This window comes from Cyrtonyx montezumae, unplaced genomic scaffold, assembly GCF_038088225.1.
Source record: "Cyrtonyx montezumae isolate F1298 unplaced genomic scaffold, pur_monq_1.0 scaffold_3, whole genome shotgun sequence".
Taxonomy (NCBI): Eukaryota; Metazoa; Chordata; class Aves; order Galliformes; family Odontophoridae; genus Cyrtonyx; species Cyrtonyx montezumae.
In genome coordinates this window covers 87,179,305-87,200,082 of record NW_027072034.1, presented here as the reverse complement: position 1 = coordinate 87,200,082, position 20,778 = coordinate 87,179,305, and the positions used below count along the sequence as shown (strand labels likewise).

At 42.5% G+C, this 20,778-nt stretch overlaps 1 protein-coding gene across 1 annotated transcript in view; it reads right to left on the bottom strand.

Moving 5' to 3' along the window:
* Nucleotides 1-7,959: 7,959 nt before the first annotated feature.
* The window catches only part of LOC136051429 (ovostatin-like), a 34,053-nt gene continuing 21,234 nt past the window's right edge, over nucleotides 7,960-20,778 (bottom strand). The window contains 14 exon segments of the mRNA XM_065740871.1: nucleotides 7,960-8,024; nucleotides 10,340-10,445; nucleotides 11,217-11,285; nucleotides 13,567-13,657; nucleotides 14,034-14,158; nucleotides 14,554-14,769; nucleotides 15,108-15,328; nucleotides 15,603-15,768; nucleotides 17,221-17,295; nucleotides 17,816-17,972; nucleotides 18,440-18,521; nucleotides 19,025-19,201; nucleotides 19,738-19,821; nucleotides 20,569-20,620. Of these exon segments, the coding sequence (XP_065596943.1) occupies nucleotides 7,960-8,024; nucleotides 10,340-10,445; nucleotides 11,217-11,285; nucleotides 13,567-13,657; nucleotides 14,034-14,158; nucleotides 14,554-14,769; nucleotides 15,108-15,328; nucleotides 15,603-15,768; nucleotides 17,221-17,295; nucleotides 17,816-17,972; nucleotides 18,440-18,521; nucleotides 19,025-19,201; nucleotides 19,738-19,821; nucleotides 20,569-20,620 (1,686 nt within the window).

Genomic DNA, 20,778 nt, shown 5'->3' with positions numbered 1-20,778 from the left:
TTTCCTTTTGTGGGGAATCAGAAGATCTTCCATGCTCTCACTGGTACTTTTTTCAGTTATTCTTACCCTTGCTTTCCTGGGGGTACTTTTAAACTTTTGATTTTCCTCCAACTGCCTCCATAGATGGAGGATGACATAGTGATCAATTTTCGCAAATTAAACCCCAGCCCAGATTAAATAATTAAACATTTGTTTCCAGGATGCCCATATGGGTGCTGACTGAGAAGTCTGTGGGAAAGGCCTCCTAGTTTTAGTTATGGGGAGGACCTCTGCCCCTTCCAACATACAGTGTTGCAGTTTTGTGATTTTTGTTGTTGGTATTCCACACCACAACATCATGTAAATGGGAGTTAAAGAGTTAATGTTTTGCCTCTGTGGACTTGGCAGGGCAGAGAAAGAGGGGTGGAGCTGGACACCAGCAATGCTGTCACTCTTTGGTTTTGCCATGGAGAAAATCACGTGTGCTTTTCCTGCAATCTACTAGCATAATTTCTGGTATTTTTTGGACTCTCTCTCATCTCTCTCATTTTGTTTGATTTTGTTTATTTAGTAAATTACTGTTCCTCCTCAGATCCTTGCCATTGTTTTTATTTTAGACTCATCTGCTATCTCCATACCCTCCCCTCTCCCAGAACACACAGCTCCACTTGGGGCCAGCCAACTGCAAAAGGCAGGGAAGTTTCTTTTTCTTTCCCTCTCTTTCCTTCTGTTTGTTTGTTTGTTTTGTTTTGTTTGTTTGTTTTTGTGTCTGTTAAGAACTCAGATCTAGAGATAACTTCATGACATACAGACATCATCACTGGTCTGATGGCACTCTCTCCCCTAGATCAGCCACCAACTGGGCTGCTTGTTGGATAGTGGCCTCCAAGGCTACTATAGCGTTTAGTATGGACACTAATGTGCCATACTGGTGGGGAGAAACTTGCTGTAATGTAAAGTCCCTCATCCCTGCTGAAAACTTAAAAATGCCTGGACTCTCAAAAGCATCATCATAAATTGCCTCCTTCACTCCCAATTCTCTGGTATAATTTTGAAGTTCTTCTATTGAAGGCAACAGACCAGTATTTATTGGTACATCACATTTCATAAGTTCATAAGTTCATAAGGTTGGAAAGGACCTATAAGATCATCTAGTCCAACCATCCTCCTATCACTATCCCTTCCCAACTACTAAATTAAGTCCTTTAGCACCTCATCTAAACGCTTCTTGAACAGCGCTAGGGATGGTGCCTCAACCACCTCCCTAGGCAGGCCATTCCAGTGCCTGACCACTCTTTCAGAAAAGAAATGCTTCCTGAGGTCTAATCTAAATCTTCCCTGGCGCAACTTGTGGCCATTCCCTCTTGTCCTGTCATTACTTATCAGGGAGAAGAGGCCTACCCCCTCCTCACCACAACCCCCCTTCAGGAAGTGGTAGAGTGCAATAAGGTCTCCTCTGAGCCTCCTCTTCTCCAGACTAAACAATCCCAGCTCCCTCAGCCGCTCCTCATAAGACTTGTGCTCCAGGCCCCTCACCAGTTTTGTTGCCCTTCTCTGAACACGCTCCAGGGCCTCAATGTCCTTCTTGTAGTGAGGGGCCCAAAACTGAACACAGTACTCGAGGTGCGGCCGTACCAGAGCTGAGTACAGGGGGATGATCACCTCCCTGCTCCTGCTGGCTACACTATTTCTAATACAGGCCAGGATGCTGTTGGCCTTCTTAGCCACCTGGGCACACTGCCGGCTCATGTTGAGCCGAGCATCAACCAACACCCCCAGGTCCTTTTCCTCTCTACATTCTTCAAGCCATTCTGCCCCAAGCCTATAGCTTGACATTTGTTTTGACATGTGATTCTACATACCACCATTATCCACTGAATTAGCAAATGATTTTCCTTAATATCTGTCACAGTTGCATACAGTCTTTGTCTGAGGGCCAGATATCTGATGGCAGATGAAAGTTTAGAAATCTTAGGTCCACTAATAACAACACTTTTGGCCCCCATGACCATAACCTCAAGAGCCTTTCTTCCATGCTCTCACACAGTTTTTGCTTAACTGTTGTAACAGATTCATGAGTTCAGCAGCTGTGTACAGGCACACAGTTACATGTAATGTGTTATGGGCAAGAGGCCATTCCTTAGGTGGCAACCCTGCTGATCTATCTTGGGCTTCCTTCATTTTTAGGAGTTACTACTGGTCTTATCTTTAGAGGATCTGAGATTACCAGGGCTCGAACACCTCCCCTGCAAAGACAGGCTAAGGGAGCTGGGCTTGTTCAGCCTGGAGAAAAGAACACTGTGAGGAGACCTCATTACAGCCTTCCAGTATTTAAAAGGGGATTATAAACAAGAGGAGAATCAACTTTTACAAGAGTAGACAGCAATAGGACGATAAGAAATGATTTTAAGCTCAAGAAGGGAAGGTTTAGATTGGATGTCAAAAGGAAATTCTTCACAGAGAGAGTGGTAAGGTTCTGGAACTGTCTACCCAGAGAGGCTGTGTGTGCTTTGTCACCTGGAGGTGTTCAAGACCAGGTTGGATGGGGCCCTGGGCAATCTGGTCTAGTACCAGATCTGGAAGTCGGTGGCCCTGCCTGTGTGGGGGGGGTTGGAACTTGATGACCCTCGGGGTTGCTTCCAACCTAATCTATGATTCTGTGATTCTTATGTCATTAAGCCCATAACAATTGATCTGAAATTAGTGTGAAATATTTTGGTTCTTTTTCAGTCTTGAAAGACACTTCTTTCAACAAGGCTAGCTGATCTGATAAGAGATATCTCTTTTATTAAAACATGTTCTGTCTATATCTTTTGATCACAATAGTTGTGTTGTACACCATTACTTAACCAGTGCTTTGAAAGCTGCACATTCAAAACTAAGTCATGATTCTAACCATGTAAAGGTATTTCCACTTATAACAACATTCCTTCCAAAAAGAGCTCACACGTAGATGTCTGAGGTCAGTGCACACCTGACAAGATCAAAGCTAATACCTTCCATAATTAGACCCTGTATTAAGCCCGAACAGAACCCAAGTGGGTCCTTGAACCTTAAGTGTTGACCATAAAGAATTTAAATTACACTGTATCAAATGGTTGCTATACTCAAAATACCTAAGTCTTAATTTCTTTTGATCCAAACAGATTGGATTTCTGTTTTTTTTATTTTAATTATTTTAATTATTGGATTGTTGTTTTTCATTTTAATGATAGCAATGGATTTTACTTCATTGTGCTTGAAAATGACTGGCTACATATGTTTGCCCTCTCTCTTACAGAAAGCACATATTTTGGCTATTCCACATCTGGTCTTTCAAATTTCTTATTTATTTCCCCTGCTAAATTAAAGTTATAATATTCTTCTTCTTCTTTTTTTTTTTTTAATTTCCAAAAAACATTTGGTAAAGAATAGCTTAATGCTTGATAAGGCTTATAAGATGGAAATGGGGTAAGAAACTAGGTCAGTAACAAACAGATGCTACAGGAGCACTTCTACCGTGCCTAAAGGCATCATAATCACATTTTTATTTTCAGGAGTGCTTCATTCTTCCACATGTTTTTGAAGGCTACATTCCACCAGTTTAAAATATTATTTTGAGCCGTAATGACTAGAACAAAAAATGGAATTTGTAAGTTAAAGACCATCAAAAATGTTGATAAATTCCAATCACAGCATATTTTATTCTGCAGAGATTCCTATAAGCCTTACAATATTCACTGTCACCATATAAAGAAATAGAAAATGCTTACAAAAATTATGTAATTGCGTTAGCTTTTTCTGTGATGTTTTAATCCTGTATCATCAGATGAGATGCATGCACCTGTTTAAGATGATTCTGGGAGTCTGGAAGTGGTTTTTGAGGGCAGGTAGCATGAAGAGGGAGCCAGGCTCTCTCAGAGAACAGTGGCAGAAGCTTGGCAATGGGCCAAGCAGCATACAGAGAAACTGACCATGCAGACAGAAAAAATGCTTCCTTCAAAGGGCAGTGTTGCAACAGAACAGGTGACCAGATGGGCTGTGGGATTGCCATCCCTGGAGACTGTCCAAAGTTCATTTGATTTTTGTTACCAGTGTTCCACATCATAATATCATGTGAGGCACTGGGAGTTAAAGAGTTAATGCTCTAAGTCTATGGACTACTGAATTTCCGGTACCTGGCTCTCAGAAAAGAAGAACAACTACAGACCCCAGAGGACTTTGCATTCCCATTTTCTGCAAGTAAGTCCCAGAGACTTCCTCTTTTGCTGTCCATCTCAGCAGTGGAGGTTCCCTAGCCATCTCGCCTTCAGCTTTAGAGTAAGGCCTTTGGTTTTGGGCACTCTTTCTCTCATCTTATTTGATTTATTAGCTTCAGTTCCAATTATATTGCGTTATTTTGCATTCTGATATTTTATTTAGTAAATTAGTTTTCCTCCTCAGATCATTTGTTCATATCAGACCATGACAGGATGATTGAGGCTCATCATCTCTCTTGAGCATAGCTTCAGTCAGTCTTGGTTGGAGCAGCTCTGGCATATGGAGGAACCCTGGCATACATCTGTGTCCCAAGATGTGGAACCTGGCAGTCATAGGTTCATAGGTTCATAGGTTCATAAGGTTGGAAAGGACCTACAAGACCATCTAGTCCAACCATCCTCCTATCACTATCCCTTCCCAACTACTAAATCAAATCCCTTAGCACCTCATCTAAACGCTTCTTGAGCAGCGCTAGGGATGGTGCCTCAACCACCTCCCTAGGCAGGCCATTCCAGTGCCTGACCACCCTTTCAGAAAAAAAAAATGTTTCCTCAGGTCTAATCTAAATCTTCCCCGGCACAACTTGTGGCCATTCCCTCTCGTCCTGTCATTATTTATCAGGGAGAAGAGGCCCACCCCCTCCTCACCACAACCCCCCTTCAGGAAGTGGTAGAGTGCAATAAGGTCTCCTCTGAGCCTCCTCTTCTCCAGACTAAACAATCCCAGCTCCCTCAGCCACTCCTCATAAGACTTGTGCTCCAGACCCCTCACCAGTTTTGTTGCCCTTCTCTGAACACGCTCCAGGGCCTCAATGTCCTTCTTGTAGTGAGGGGCCCAAAACTGAACACAGTACTCGAGGTGCGGCCGTACCAGAGCTGAGTACAGGGGGATGATCACCTCCCTGCTCCTGCTGGCTACACTATTTCTAATACAGGCCAGGAAGCTGTTGGCCTTCTTGGCCACCTGGGCACACTGCCGGCTCATGTTAAGCCGAGCATCAACCAACACCCCCAGGTCCTTTTCCTCTCTACATTCTTCAAGCCATTCTGCCCCAAGCCTATAGCATTGCATGGGGTTATTGTGGCCAAAGTGCAGGACCTGGCACTTGGTCTTATTGAACCTCATCCCATTGAGCTCAGCCCAGTTGTTCAGCCTATCCAAATCCCTCTGAAGGGCCTCCCTACCCTCAGGCAGTTTGACACATCCTCCCAACTTTGTGTCATCTGCAAGCTTACTGAGGGTACACTCAATTCCCTCATCTAGGTCATCAATAAAGATATTAAACAAGATGGGCCCCAAAACTGACCCTTGGGGGACACCACTCGTAACAGGACGCCAGCTGGACTTAACTCCATTAACCACTACCCTCTGGGCACGGCCCTCCAGCCAGTTCTCCACCCAGAGAAGAGTGAATCTGTCCACACCACGGGCTGCCAGTTTCCTCAGGAGAATACTGTGGGAGACTGTGTCAAAGGCCTTGCTGAAGTCCAGGTAGACTACATCAACAGCCTTTCCCTCATCTACCAGTCTGGTCACCCAGTCATAGAAGGAGATGAGGTTGGACAAGCACGACCTGCCCTCTGTGAACCTGTGCTGGCTGGGTCTGATCCCCTGGTTGCCATGCAAGTGTCGTGTGATCTCCCTCAAGATCATCTGCTCCATAACTTTCCCTGATACCGAGGTCAGGCTGACAGGCCTGTAGTTCCCCGAGTCTTCCTTACGGCCTTTCTTGTAGATGGGAGTCACATTGGCAAGCCTCTAATCTTGTGGGACCTCTCCAGATAACCAGGAATTCTGATAGATGGCAGAAAGTGGCGCGGCAATCACCTCTGCCAGCTCCCTCAGCACCCTTGGGTGAATCCCATCTGGTCCCATGGACTTGTGGCAGTTCAGATGGAGGAGCAGGTCTCTGACCGTCTCTGCTTGGATCACAGGGGGTGCATTATGCGCTCCATCCCGGACTTCCAGGTCAGGGCAAGTACCCTGTGGACAACTGCTCTGTCCATTAAAGACAGATGTGAAGAAGGCATTGAGAACCTCAGCCTTTTCCTTATCATCTGTGGTTACATTCCCTGCCTCATCAAGTAAAGAAGAGAAATTTTCCTTAGTTTTTCTCTTGCTGTTAATATATTTATAAAAGGGTTTCCTGTTCTCCTTTACAGCAGTAGCCAGTGTAAGTTCAAGCTGGGCTTTAGCATTTCTAACTTTCTGCCTGCAAATCTTGGCCAGTTCTCTGTAGTCACCCCAAGTAGTCTGTCCCATCTTCCAGAGGACATGGACTCTCTTTTTCTCTCAGAGTCTCAACAAAAGTTCCCAGTTCATCCACACTGGTCTTTTTCTCCTCCGGCTCGACTTACGGTCAGTCACCAAGTCTTCACTGAAACCTGCCCCTTTCATTACTTGTTCCTCTACATAAGCATGATACAGAAATGCTAACTCTAACGCCATACAGGTGTAGAGACAACACTTTGGCAGGGCTGGGGAAAGGTGACCGGCTGGTCAATAGCCAGAGGAAATGGAGACTAAACTACAGAGATGAGAGGCTGAGTGTGACAGCACATGCTGCACGTTATGGTAGTTGCCAGTGGTTACCAGTTATTACTGGCAGGAGATCAAATGCCACATGCAGGACAGATACGGTTCTCTCTTCTTCCTTCCCCAGCCAGCCATCGTATCATTAACTGTCATTAAAATGCAGGTTGTGTGACTCTGAAAGAAGGCCAATGCCCAAAGTAAAAGGGAGGTTTATTGATGAAAAGGTATATGTGATTATGGTATAAATCTAGAGAGATTTGACATGAAAGGAAATAAAAAGTCAGATAGTGGTACAAACAACATCACAGTCTCCCACTGCTCTTAGAAAGGTGAAAAAGCCCTTTCCGGGACTTAATGACAGAAGAAACTAGGGTGCTTGATCACTTGTTCAACTTGTTCCTACAGGGGAAAATTCAAAAGAAAATAAATGAGAAAAACAACAACAACAAAGTAGGTATAGAATATAAAATATCTTTGCAGGATGCTGAATTGATAGCTCATTCCATGCAAAACGGACAAAAATGTATCAAAAACTATCAGCAAGCTATGCCTACATACCCAGATAATTGTTCAGCAGATAATGGCCAGCATAACTGTTAAACTGAACAGGCCTACAGACCTGGACCTCCCCTACAATAAGACAGCATTGTATATCTGTGATCTGATTGATCAGCACACATCTCCATGATTTATGACATATCCAATGTTCCCCTCAGCATACTATTTCACTGGCTAGGGTGGCATTCCTTAAGTCCATATGAAATGCCTTACTTTACTGTAACCGTTAAGAACACAGGCTTTGAGGGATGCTGTTGGTAGAATAGTGTTTGTAAAGCGTTGATGTTTGTGAGAAATCTCTGCAGGTATTTTCCAGTGTTTCTGGTTTTCTGCACTTCGGCTTTCACCCTCTTCCTATGAACAGCAAAGTGGTCCCCAAATGTAGTCCACAGAGCGTGTGACATAAGACAGGAACTGGACACTGTCTCTGCTTCTTGGAAAGCCTGGTACAGACTGAAGGCTCCTTCCCTTCAAGAACAGTTCTCACTCTACTCATCCTTCCAATCCCCCTGTTCATGCTACTTTAAATTTCATTTTCTTACCTTTCTTCTTACTAACTGTTCTTTCTACTTTCCTCCTGAAGAGCTTCACCTTCATTGCTGCTTGTTTTTTGTTGTTGTTGTTTTCTGACTTTTGCTTACCTTACTTTCATTTATCCATTTCTCCAATAGCAGCTCTGCAAAGTGACGTGTATTGAGCAACAGCATATTCTTCTGGAAAAGAGGAAAGAAGATATTCTTATTATAAGCTCCATAGGCACATTTTAGCAAAGACTTTGTGCCAGTCAGCTGCATAGCAGAAACTCGCACCGAGAGAGTCTTCACAGAAAGATAAATTCGTGGTAAAACCGTGGAAAAAGCCACAGCGAAGGGACGACTCAGACCCTGATGTTCAGCAGTGCTGATGCGGTGTGGGCGGAGCTGGGGGTGACAGAGGCCGAACCCCGCTGCGTATACAAAACCTGCCCCCGGAGAGTGGGGCGAACAGCGGACAAACGGCGCGGAGTGGTGGAAAGGAGGGGCAGTCTGAGCCGGCTGTTCGAGCCGGGATGCTAGAGATATAAGGTTGAGCTGGTAGACGGTCTGCTCTGCCTTGTGGTCAGGCTACAGGATGAAATATATAGACTAAAAAAGTGTAATGGGGGACAAACAGGGAAGCCACAGTTCACCCACGCACAGTTCACCCACGCACAGGCAGGGTATTTCGAAGGAAAGAACACAAAACCCAAGGCAGCCTGTATCACATCAGGTTGGGAAAAAAAAAATTGCAAGGCTGGAGGCAAGTTTGTGCTCGAAGCTGAATGTGAAAACCCTCCTTGCCTTCTCCACTCCCACAGGTGTCTCTACAACAGGTATCTCCCTGGATGTGGAAGGCCCCTCTCTGGGTTATAACAATCCACTAAGTCTAGACAAACTAATGAAACCAAACCACAAAAAGCCTTCCCAAAGCATCAAGACTACATCATTGAAGAATAAGAGATGGATATTAGTTGTAGATGATTCCTCCCTATAAGAGCTGAATGTCCAATATGCTGAGCAGACTCTCTCTTAGAGAAGTCTGCTGTCTTCCTGGGGTTCAGGTGAGAGATATCACCAGGAAACTACTTAGCATGGTACAACTGTCTGACAAAAACCCCTGTTCCATACAGGGGGAGGTGACACAGTTACATGTGTGTCAAAGGCTGTCAAAAGGGACTTCAGGGCCCTGGAACAGCAGCTAAAGGAATTGAATGCACAGATAACATTTTCTTCTCTGTCTATTTTCCATGTCCTTACCCAGACAATATTTTGTCTGGGTAAGGACATGGAAACATATCAAAGGATTTTATCTTTAAACACTTGGCTTGTGCTGTTGCCAGAACTTCTTTTTTTTTTTTTGACAAGCAAATGACCTATATGGCATCGGGTTTGTGGGCACCAGATAGGGTTTGCCTTTCTCAAAGAGGGAGAAGGGTCCTTGGGGAAAGGCTAGCAGGGCTCATTGGGAGGGCTTTAAACTAAGTCTGAAATGGGATTGGGGCAACACAGTGCTGGCAACACTGCAGTACATACAAAATCCTATCATGATGAAACAAGCTGTTGGGGCAATAGGAAAAGGCAATGGGGAAAATCAAGGGAAATATTTAAAAGGGGTTAAAGAGTTGTACTTCAAGGAGGTGATAAGACCAGCTGCCCAGTTGAAGTGTCTCTGCACCAATTCACACAGCTTGGGAAATAAATAGGAAGAGCTGGAAGCTACTGTACCACTAGAAAACCACAGTACAGTTGCCATCACTGAAACATGGTGGGATGATTCTCATGACTGGAGTGCTGCTATTGATGGCTACAAGCTTGAGCACCTCCCTTACAGGGACAGGCTGAAAGAGCTGGGGTTGGGCCTGATAACAGCTTTTTAATATCAAAAGAGGAACTACAGGAAAGAAGGGGACAGACTCTTTAGCAGAGTCTGTGGTGATAGAACAAAGGGAAAATGTCTTCAAGCTTGAAGTGGGTAGATTCAGGTTGGATATAAGGAAACAGGCCTTTACAGTGAGTGGTGAGGCACTGGAATAGGTTGCCTAGAGGTGTCATTGATCCCCTGTCCCTGGAGACATTCAAGGTGAGGCTGGATCAGGCCCTGAGCAACCTGATTTAGCTGTGCATGTTCATTGAAGGACTTGATGACCTTTAAATGTCCCTTCCAACTCTAAGGATTCTATTCTGTGATTCTATTACCATGAAGATTACTTCTTGTTCATTTCCCTGGAGGTGGATACACATTTCCCTACACATATTTAAGTTGAAAAATCGCGAAATCTCCTTACTACTGTGAGACACATTTTCATAGATTTCCAGTCATGCACACTTGTCATCTTATACATGAAACCAAGCTTGCTAAAATGAGATGGGTCTCTCCCCTGGCACCAATTTCAATTCCAATCACAGTTCAGAGAAATGTTAGCTCCATGAGAGTTGGTTCTTTGTCTCTCTTAAGGCATGTAGTTTCTGCTTTGCCTGTCCCTTCTGGTTCTGGTTAAACAAAGACCTACCTGTTTCATAGTAATCATAGATCTGCACAGGAGCTGGTTTGAGATGTGCCACTACAAAGTCCTGCTCAACTGAGAAAGTGATTTCTTTTCTCCTGTTTTGCAAGATCTGGGAATTGAAAGACAAACATCACGTAAGACTTTGTTCATATAACACAATCTGGAGTTGATCAATTATATATTCCAATCCTGTTGGTACCCAGATACAGATGTGGGAAATCCATTATTTGCCTGCCAAGTTGAGATCAGAAATATTTTTGAAGAGTCCAAAGTGAAACTGAAGAGCTGTTTCCAATCCTGCTTGTGTTATCTTATTTTCTAAGATAAACAAATCCTATTGGCCCAAGGCAAGAGAAAGAAAAGAAGTCTCAAAAGACTGAGCTTAATTCTCCAGGATCTCTAGAAGGTCATAATGACAAAGTCTGGTATTCTAATTCCTTCAGTTTCAGGTATGAGCTGCCAGCTAACTGTGAATCAGTATCATTGGGATATTTGCTTTCACCTCAAGCAAATGTATTTTTAATATGTACATTCTGGTCCAGGAATTAGATTAAAAATTAGAGTTGGGAATGAATTGATTTTTTTTCTAGAGATCTTAGTAGTGTTCCATGTTCTGTTGGAAGTACTGGGATTTAATAGGACCCTACCCAGGGAATTTCATTCTAGTTGTTAATCAGGCATGTGTCACTTTGAAGCTTTTTGGGAGTTTGGAATGTTACACGCAGTTTGGGAAGTAAGCAGCTTAGTGGGTAGAGGGCAAAGCTGATGGGGAGGGGAATATATTAGGGCACTTCAGAGGATGTAACCTCTCTGTAGGTGCATCTATTACATGCTGATTTTATTATTTCTTTAAATCAAATAGCTAATGTTCACTACTTACATTTTCCAGGTAAAGGAGAACATGGTTTTTCTTGTATTCTACTTGCATCACTGTATGGTCATTAATGAGCTTTAAAACAAGGAAATGAAGAAAAATTCATAGAATCATAGAATGGTTTGGTTTGAAAGGGACCTTTAAGATAATCTAGTTCCAACCCCCCTGCTATAGTCAGGTACACCTCCCACTAGATGGTTGCTCAAAGCCTCATCCAGACAGGCCTTGAACTCCTCCAGGAAGTGAGAATCCACAACCTGTTCCAGTGTCTCACCATCCTCACAGTACAGAATTTCCTCCTAATATCTAGTCTAAATCTACTCTCTTCAAGTTTAAAGCCATTTCCCCTTGTCCTGTTGCTACATGCCCTTATAAAAAGTCCCTCTGCAGCTTTCCTGTAGGCCCCCTTTAGGTACCAGAAGGCTGGTGTAAAGTCCTAACAGATCCTTCTTTTTCTCCAGGCTGAAGAGCTCCAACTCCCTCAACCTGTCCCTGCAGGGGAGGTACTCAAGTGCTTCATGGCCTTACTCTGGACCCACTGTTAACAACTTTATGTCCTTTTCATGTTAGGGACTCCAGAACTGGTTGCAGTACTATAGGTCGGGTCTCAGGAGATCAGGGTAAAAGGGGAGAATCACCTCCCTCGACTTTCTGGTCACACTTATTTTGATGCAACACAGGATACAGTTGTCCTTGTGGGCTGAAAGCACACATTGCCAGCTCACATTGAATCTTTCATAAACAGACACTCCCAAACAGACACTTATCCTCGGGACTGCTCTCAAGCCATTCTCTGCCCAACTTGTATTTGTGCTTGGTATTGGCCCAATCCAGGTGCAAGGCCTTGCACTTGGCCTTGTTGAGCTTTGTAAGATTGGCATGGGCCCATCTCTTAAGCCTGTCCAGGTCCCTCTGAATGGCATCCCTTCCCTCTAGCATGTCAGCTGCACCTATCAGCTTGTTGTTATCTGCAAACTATAAACCATTAAAATCTAAATGTTACCTCAGAACCTTGTACCCTTGGGTTCTGTTCCTAGCCAAATATCAAGGGCTGGCACCTGATTTTTTTGGAGTGTCAATTTTGCTGAATAGATGGAGGATGCTGAGCAAAAGCTGCCGGTTGTCTTAGTGGGGCTTATGTGCTGGGATGCACAGCAATTTATTAGAGGGATACTGCCTGCCTCGACTGTCATACAGGTTTCAAAATTAGTCTGCTATATTTCTGACCCTTTCTTTACTTAGCCTGTGCTGGTTCTGAGTTGCACTCTCAGCTGGTAAGACTTTAGGCGAAATCCTTCCTAATACTTATTATGGGAAAGTCTGTGTATTGAAGATGGTGCAGCTATACAAATACCTCACAGGGTCTTGTAGAATCACAGAAATAATTTAAGGTGAAAACAATCACCCAGTCCAACCATCTGTAACACTGCAAGAGTACCACTGAATCATGCATGTCACTGTGTGCTCCAAGTACATGTCTCTTAAATGGGATCTTCAGGGATGGCAACTCCCCCACCTCCCTAGGCAGTCTGTTCCATTGTCTAACCACCCTTTCTGTAAGAAATTTTTTCTGATATTCAATATTAACCTCCTCTGTTGGAACTTGAGGCTGTTGCCTCATGCCCTAATCACTTGCCATCTGAGAAGAGACCAGCAGCCTCCTTACCACAGCCTCCTTTCAGGTAGTTGTAGAGAGCAAGATCTTCCCAGCCTCCTTTTCTCCTGACTAAAAAGCCCCAGTTCTCTCAGCCATTCCTCATTACTCTTGTTTTCTACTCACTTCACTAGATTCATTGCTTGTCCTTGCACAAGCTTGAACAACTCAGTATTCATCTCGTAGTGAGGAACCTAAAGTGAGCGCAGTACTCAAGGTAAGTTCTCACCAGTGCTGAGTACTGAGAGGCAATCACTTTCCTAGTCCTGTTGGCCACACTATTTCTGATAAGGCCAGGATGCTATTGGCTTTCTTGTCCACCTGAGGCACTGCTGGCTCATGTTCAGCTGGCTGTTGACCAGTAAACCCAGGCCTTTTTCTGCTGGGCAGCTTTCCAGCTAACCTTCTCCAAACCTATGCCACTACAAGGAGTTGTAACAAATATGGGAGCTGGAATTTAGCTTTGTTGAATGTCATGTGACATCACTGTAGCCTACACAGATCTCCCTGCAGAGCCTTCCTGCTCTCAGACAGATCAACACTCCCATCTAACCTGATGTCATCTGCAAAATTTGCACCCACTTTTTGGGTGAATACTTTTTTTACCAAGTTTTTACCTGTTTTCATCCAGTTCCTATTGTCACAACCTGGTATATCCTATGTCCCTGGGGTGATTCATTTAATCTTGTTTCTGTTATTTACCTTATCCAGAGAAGACTTCACAGGAACAAAGCCAGAGAGCATCTTCACATCAATAATGACCATGTTGGAGCTAGAGCGCTTCCCTGTGTAACTGAAACAACAGAGGTCCTAGTCAGTCTGGTTTGTTTCAGGGGAAGAAGATCTCACTCTCTGCTCTTAGCCTCATACAACACAGAAAGAATGTAGTGAGTCACATGCACTTGCTGACTGGCTCAAATACAGACACTGTGGGAAGGCCCCTGATATAAAGGAGCTAAGTATGTGTTAGCACCTTACGTACAAATAGTGAATCACAAGATCTTTTGGGAAATATTGGTTGATACCATCAACACTCTTCAGCCATAGATCAACTCATGGTTTATGACTTTAAGCAAAACTGAATACTCACAGCGATCTTCTTTGCATGTTAACTGTGCAGCTGGTTTGTTGATGGTACATTACTTGCTTATGAGTACATGGCACATTACCTGCTTACAAGTACAATATCAAATTTTTCTGGTTGATCCTGTGGGCAGGAAGCATTTGGTGTATGTACTGAGAGAGAAAATCCAAAGGCCCCTTCTGTAAGGTGAATACTGTATCTCAGTGCTATCTGGAAGAGAAAAAAATAACCTTGTCAAGCATGACAAGGATTTTTCTCTGAATTCTAAAACAGAATATCAGGCAGAGTGAATTTTCCTGGGCCTGTGGAACGTTCTTGATTATGTTGAAGATGGACACATCAGCCTCCTGCATTTTGTCAATAAAGATGCTTGTACATAGCTACCACTCATTAGAAATCACTTACTGATCAGAAAAAACCTCTTTTTTTGCCATGTTGTGATTTCATAGGAGTTAGAATATGGAACAGAGAAAAGGCTGTTTAAAGCATTTAGGAAAATCAATTAATTAGGAAAAAGAAAGGTAAGTCAGATGGAAAGTCATCAGAAATACAGCTGTGTTGCATGCAGAATGTAGGATGCAGTGAAAAGGAGGACAGACACTTACTTGTATAAGTACACATCCAGTGCCATTCACTGTTAAGTTGTATTTCCCAGGGACTTCAGGAAGGGGAGTTTGCTGAAGTAGGAGCCTGTTCTCATTATTAACAGTAAATACCTTCTCAAAAGTGTTCTTGGAAGTGATCTTAATGATATTTTGTGTAAAAGCATTATAGGTGGCCTCACCATATGCAGCAAGAGCTTGAAGAGCAAGGACTGTGTCCTGAAGGAATATAATAGAAGACATTTAGCTATGCAGTGTGACTGATGTGGAGGAAATCAAAGTTATGATTCTAGTACAAAGCAAAGCCTCTTTGACCTGGTTAAACAAAACCCTGAACTTGTATATGATTCCAAGTTTCACACATAGTAGGAGACATTTCCTTCTGATGTGAACGTGTTAGTGTGAAAGAAATCTCTCTACTAATTATAAGTGGTTTCTAATTATTTACTAATATAATATAATATGATAATATAATTTACTAACTATAAAAGGTCTGCCTCACTGACAGAGTAGTGCCCCAGTTCCTTGGACTGACTGGGGAATGGGAGTTTCTGCACCTGAGTGGAAGAGAAACCTCCATAGGGACTCTGTTGCCTGATAATCCACTGCACAATTGCTGTGGCCTTTGTGAGATCCTCTTGATTCCGATTTGGTTTGTAGAGCAATGCCAACAGCACGTAACTGGTGATCTCAACCTCAGCTGATGGAGCACGGTCAGAGAAGAAGGGGGATTTTTTAGGTGGGGTTCTCTGCTTCTGCTCCCAGTACTTTGAACCACCTGAATAAACAAAGAGGGTGAAGAGCAATGAGAATGTAATATTGATATCACTGTTCTATGCTGCCCTGGAGGTATACTGTGACCTGGCCTTTCTCATAACTACTTAATGTAGAGCAACAGATGTGCTGTAAGTTTTCTCTATAATTACTTGGATATGTCTGGTTATTGATTCATGTGTCTATACTCCCAGTATTGTCAAGGTTAGAGTGCATGCCACCAGTAAAGTATATTCCATCTTCCAACCTCCCCAAATCCTGAAATGGTTGAAACTCACCAACTTCCTTTGCTGATTTCTGTAGTTCTCTAAGGAGTGATTCACATATTTCTGCCTTGCCAGCTAAGCAGAAGGCATAGGCCATGAGTGCCTTAGTATAAACGTCACTGATATTTTTCTCAGATGCAGTCTCCAGGCAATAAAAAGCATTTCGGATTACTGCGTACTTCAAAAACAAACAGACAAATAAATAAAAACAACAACACAAATAACATGTGTCTGAATTCTGAACAGTTGTCCTCACTAGACCAAAAGTTTGTTTAAAACTCTTGTTCATCATGGCAATAAGACTTAAGTTTGTATATTAACTTTGGGAGAAAGAATACAGGATTCCTTGAAGAATTTCAGACTTAAATTTCATACAATTAGAGCAAATTTTAAGTGTGTTCTGGAAGATATAGGTAAACAGAAGACTACCCTGCTTCTTTCATACCTAATTCCTTCTGCTTACTTCTGTGGTAAGAATTCACACTGCACTTTTGTAGTCAAGAGTTTGTTTACTTGAACAGTTCCAGTATTTTTGGGGTAGTCTCTACCCTCAGTGACTCTGCTGAAATTTTAGTTTAGTTCTGTGGAGTTGTACTACACATGTTGCATTGAAAGTAATGCCTCCTATTTATTTTCATAGAAACTACAACAGCCACAATAACACTATTTGATAGAGTAAATTCTCAGCTACAAAACACTAATTTTCAGCATAGTCACCGCTGTTAGCTGTGACTTTTGCCTGCAAACTATATTCATAAGAATCTGTACCAGCTGAGATGACATACTGCTGCTGTTACCACTGTTGAAACACAAAACCCACCACCTCACTGAGCTCACATTCACTCTTTGGTCTCCATAAATGTTCAGCAAGCACTGATGGATGTCAGTGGATGCAATTTTTAATGTGTGGAGGAATTTAGTGACACGCCTTTGCTTCATATGCACTTCCATATCAGACCTCATTTTGTCAGACTGCTCTTCTGCTTCCATATGCTGCACAGCAACAAAATGTGATGGAATATTGGCAGGAGGGTTCAACTACTACCATATACCACCAACATCCACCTCTGGCTTTATGGACCAACAAAATAAAATAAGAGGCATTAGTTTTGGAGCAGTTATAGTAGGTTTACATCAAGTGAAAGATGTTTACTGTTGGACTATGTGTCCTCATTAATGTGCTGCTTAATAAGGAATTTTCTCAAAAGTTACATGACAGACTAGAGGCAGAGGAACTGATATACTGAAGTCTAACATCACAGGTGTTCTCTTCTTTGTACTAGTAGTCACTTTTAAAAAAGGATAAATCTGCTTTTCACTCTGGTGTATCTTCCTTTTCCCAGTATGGCTCTTAGTTCCATTTAGACATTATGAATTTAGCAGTAATATCTTACCTTCTTGACTAAGCCATATTTGTGGCCAAGCCATAGTGTATGTGCTACTATCTCGAAAGAATTTTTTTTACATAGAAGCTAAACAGTGTCATTGAGGGTAGAGTTGTGTTAACTGAGAGCTTTCTCTCTTTGTCTCTTTGTCTTTAGTACCTAGACTGTTTGTAGCAGGTACGGAATCCAAGATAATTAATGGGAACCAATTACAGATTAATAACAGTAGTGAAAGGCCTCCTTACCGACATGGAGTGTCCAGCTTCTAGCAAGGCAATGGTGATGTAGGCAGAAAGTGACAGCTCATTATCTACTCCTCCCTGAAAGGGATATGGAGAGAGGGATAATCAGTGAATAGCATGAATGTGAAGCTTTCAAATATGAATTGCCATATCCCAGCTGAAGAGTGCATCTGTTTTCGGAGGCAGCCCACAATGAAAGAGAGCACATTCATAGCAGAGATAGCTTCTAAGCTAAGAAAAACTTATTCATTGCTATTTAAACATATATATATATATATAAAATCTATATCTATATATATAAAATCAACAACACAAAATCCTCATCAACAACAGCTAACCTACTACCATCAGCAGCAATACAAAATCCTCAAAAAGCGTAAATTCCCTTTAGGCTATTGTTCTGTGGGTGTCATGTGGATGTACAAGATTGGTAAAACAGAGTGAAGAAGCTGACTGATCTGGAAATAGTTACTGCAAGGTGTAGAGAGGTATCCCTTGGCAGAGGAGAGGCACTTGGAAGAAAGTATAGGTTTTAGTAGTAACGAGAGAGTATCTTAATGACAGTAGCATAGATTTTTTAAAAGTAATTCTCTACCACCTTCAAGGCATTGTTGACAAGTGTCCCAACACTTCGGAAGCAGCCATCTGTCTTCTGTGTCCTTGCCAGCCACACCAGAGTTTGAGCCTGAACATTGTCATCAATATATATAAAGCGACTAGCTTCTGCAAATGATTTGTACACAAAGGCAGTGAGCCTGCAAGGGAACCACAAAGCTGTGAGCTGATCTAGGAACAGAAAAAGACAGCCTTTTCACTCATGCGAGACACAAGCCTGAATAATTACAGACAACAAGTTGGTGACTTGCTTTCTTCTTGTGTACTTCTCTAGAGAATGGTACCAAAATGAATTGCATTTAGATAGAATCCAGGAAAGAAGACTAGCACACTCCAGGGATGATCCTGGCTGCAGAGCACTGCTGTGCTTGGGTTCCATAGGTGAAATGAGGAGCAGGAATCAAAAAGGCAGTTGAGTCTTTAGTCTACTTACTGTCAGCATACACTCCCTGATAGGAGCTGGAAAGCCATTTCACTTAGTACTTGAAGAGTTTCACCCCTAGCCAGGTTTGTACACCTGATTTAGCCAGCAAAGTTGTCTTTTACCTACACCATGTGATTTCAATGCAAATTCATTTCTAAGCCATTTCTGCTCCCAATCACTTACCAGGTGTTCCCTTCTTTATCTCTAATACCAAATGTGCTGTAGGACCCATCGGGATGTTTGTATGATAGCTGCTTCTGGTAGCCTGAAAGAACATGAAGGAGAAAATGTTATCTAGTTTAAAAAAAACCAACAACAACAACAACAAAACCAAACAAACAAAAAAACCCCCACTAATTCTATTTTCTATCAGATTGATATGGAATTACATTGGGAAAGTATGGAAAGGTGAAATATATTTGCCATGCAGTGGGGAAGATCTAAAGGAACTGAAGTGTAGACATACAACATTCTGTCCTGTAGGAACATCGAGACACAGTGCTCCACCTAAGCTGACAAGATTAAGGTAGATGCTGTACCTGTGTAGTAGAGGAGGAAGGGACTTAAAGACAGAACTTTGAAGGAAACATGATGAATGAGTTTCTGTAGAACAGAAGGAAAGAAAGAAGAGCAAGGCAGTTCCTTGAGTCACTGAGAAGTACTACGGCATTGGTGCCATACTGCTTGAATAGCCATGCTATCGCTTCTGCTCACTAAGCCTCAATAGTAGTTTCAGCACATATTGTAAAGGATGCACAAAACTCTTACCGCTTACTAAGTATCCGATGGTCTTGGATTTCACATCTTCAGTCAACTGTCTTGTCTTGTCCAGATAATCCAGTACATAGATATTGGGTGTAAACAAGACCATGTTCTGTTCCCCACCACCAAATGGCATTTCAAGAAGCTGATGCACATTCTGCATGGCAGTGCCCATGATGTCACCTGATGAAGAGAAGATGCTGGGGTAATTGGCACAACTCATGGCCAGAAACAGTAATTTTCATTCAGCAGGGAGGGTCATGGAAAACCTGGCTGGGTTTGAAAGCCTCTGTGGTACTGAAGCCTGAAGTTCTCAGTGTTTTCAGACTGATTTGTTCTGTTCTGATTGACTGCCTATTTTAGAGTTACTTCAAGCAGATATTTGATATCTATTAAAATAGTGTGATTCCAAGGCCAATATAAAACCAAAAAGTTTCCATTAGCATCTCTGGTTTGTACATGGGTGAGTAGAAGAAAGTCTTGTGGGCATGAGTCTGGTAGCACTGCGCTACTTCTGAGCAAAACATTCAAATGTAATAAGTTTAAACAAAAATATGAAGAGGGATATCACTGATATTTAGATGCCTCAAAGAACATTGTTGGACAACACAAGAATCAATCTCTTTGCTCAAAATTTTCCACAGAAAGAAAGGTCACATCTTGAAGCTTTGATTTCATACTTTAAAGATTTCTTAAGTTTTCAATAATATTATGTTTACCAACAACAGAAAAGGAAGCTTTAGCTGATCCTTCTACCACACCTGTAGGTAGATCTATAGCAACACCTTGAGTAATGACATCACCTGTGAAGAAAAATATTAAGTATATTGTGGATATTTGTATAGAGCATTGGTTACAGTAAGAACATCAGAGAGAAGGGACTGCAGCTAAAACTATCCAGTGAAAAATAGTTCAAAGTATGCAGTAACTGTCGTTGCTCAACAGAAATCATTTGAACAAGGTAAGGCCATCCCTCACAATCTGTAATGTCTGTGAATTCTTCAGATTTCTTCAGTGGTGTACTGGGGAGAGCTGGTTGGTGAGTGTAAAGGCTGTCTTTACACCTATATTAGCCACTTTCTAGGGAACCTTGGAAACTGCAATAAGCACCAAGATGAGATGGAGGAGGACGTTTGTATTCCCCCCTCCATTTCCATGATAAGAATGAAGCTGAAAGCTGCAGTTATTCTTGGAACAGACAACAACAAACATGACTGTGTGCAGTCTAGAATAGATTTTGTAAAAAATAGTAATATCCTTTTGATATCTTCATAGGCCTTCCATCATTATCTTGACTGAAGCATAGACACTGTTTAAGTGACATGCACCAGATAACACAGACTTTGTAGCTGTGAGTTGAGCACTAAGGACTGTAATTTAGTAGCTACTGCACGTAACTGCCATTTGAACATCTGCAAAAATGGATGGACAGCATCAGTGAGCAGGAAAGAGTGGAATATCCATCTTCTCCCCTCCCCTCCCCTCCCCTCCCCTCCCCTCCCCTCCCCTCCCCTCCCCTCCCTTCCCTCAGCAGTATATTGAGCCCTTACCTTTCATACAGATCAAGGAGTTTTGGGTCGCTTCCCTTCTTATGCCTTCAGGCTGGAATGGTGATGGGAAGAAGAGATACATGCAGCAGGTGAGAACAAAGCATTAAGAAGTAAAACAGTGACAGAGTATTCAAGCCCTGCCTCATCCTTCTCCATCTTAAGATGGCTGTACTGAAGCAATAGTTTGCAGGTTCATACTTGTTATGGCTA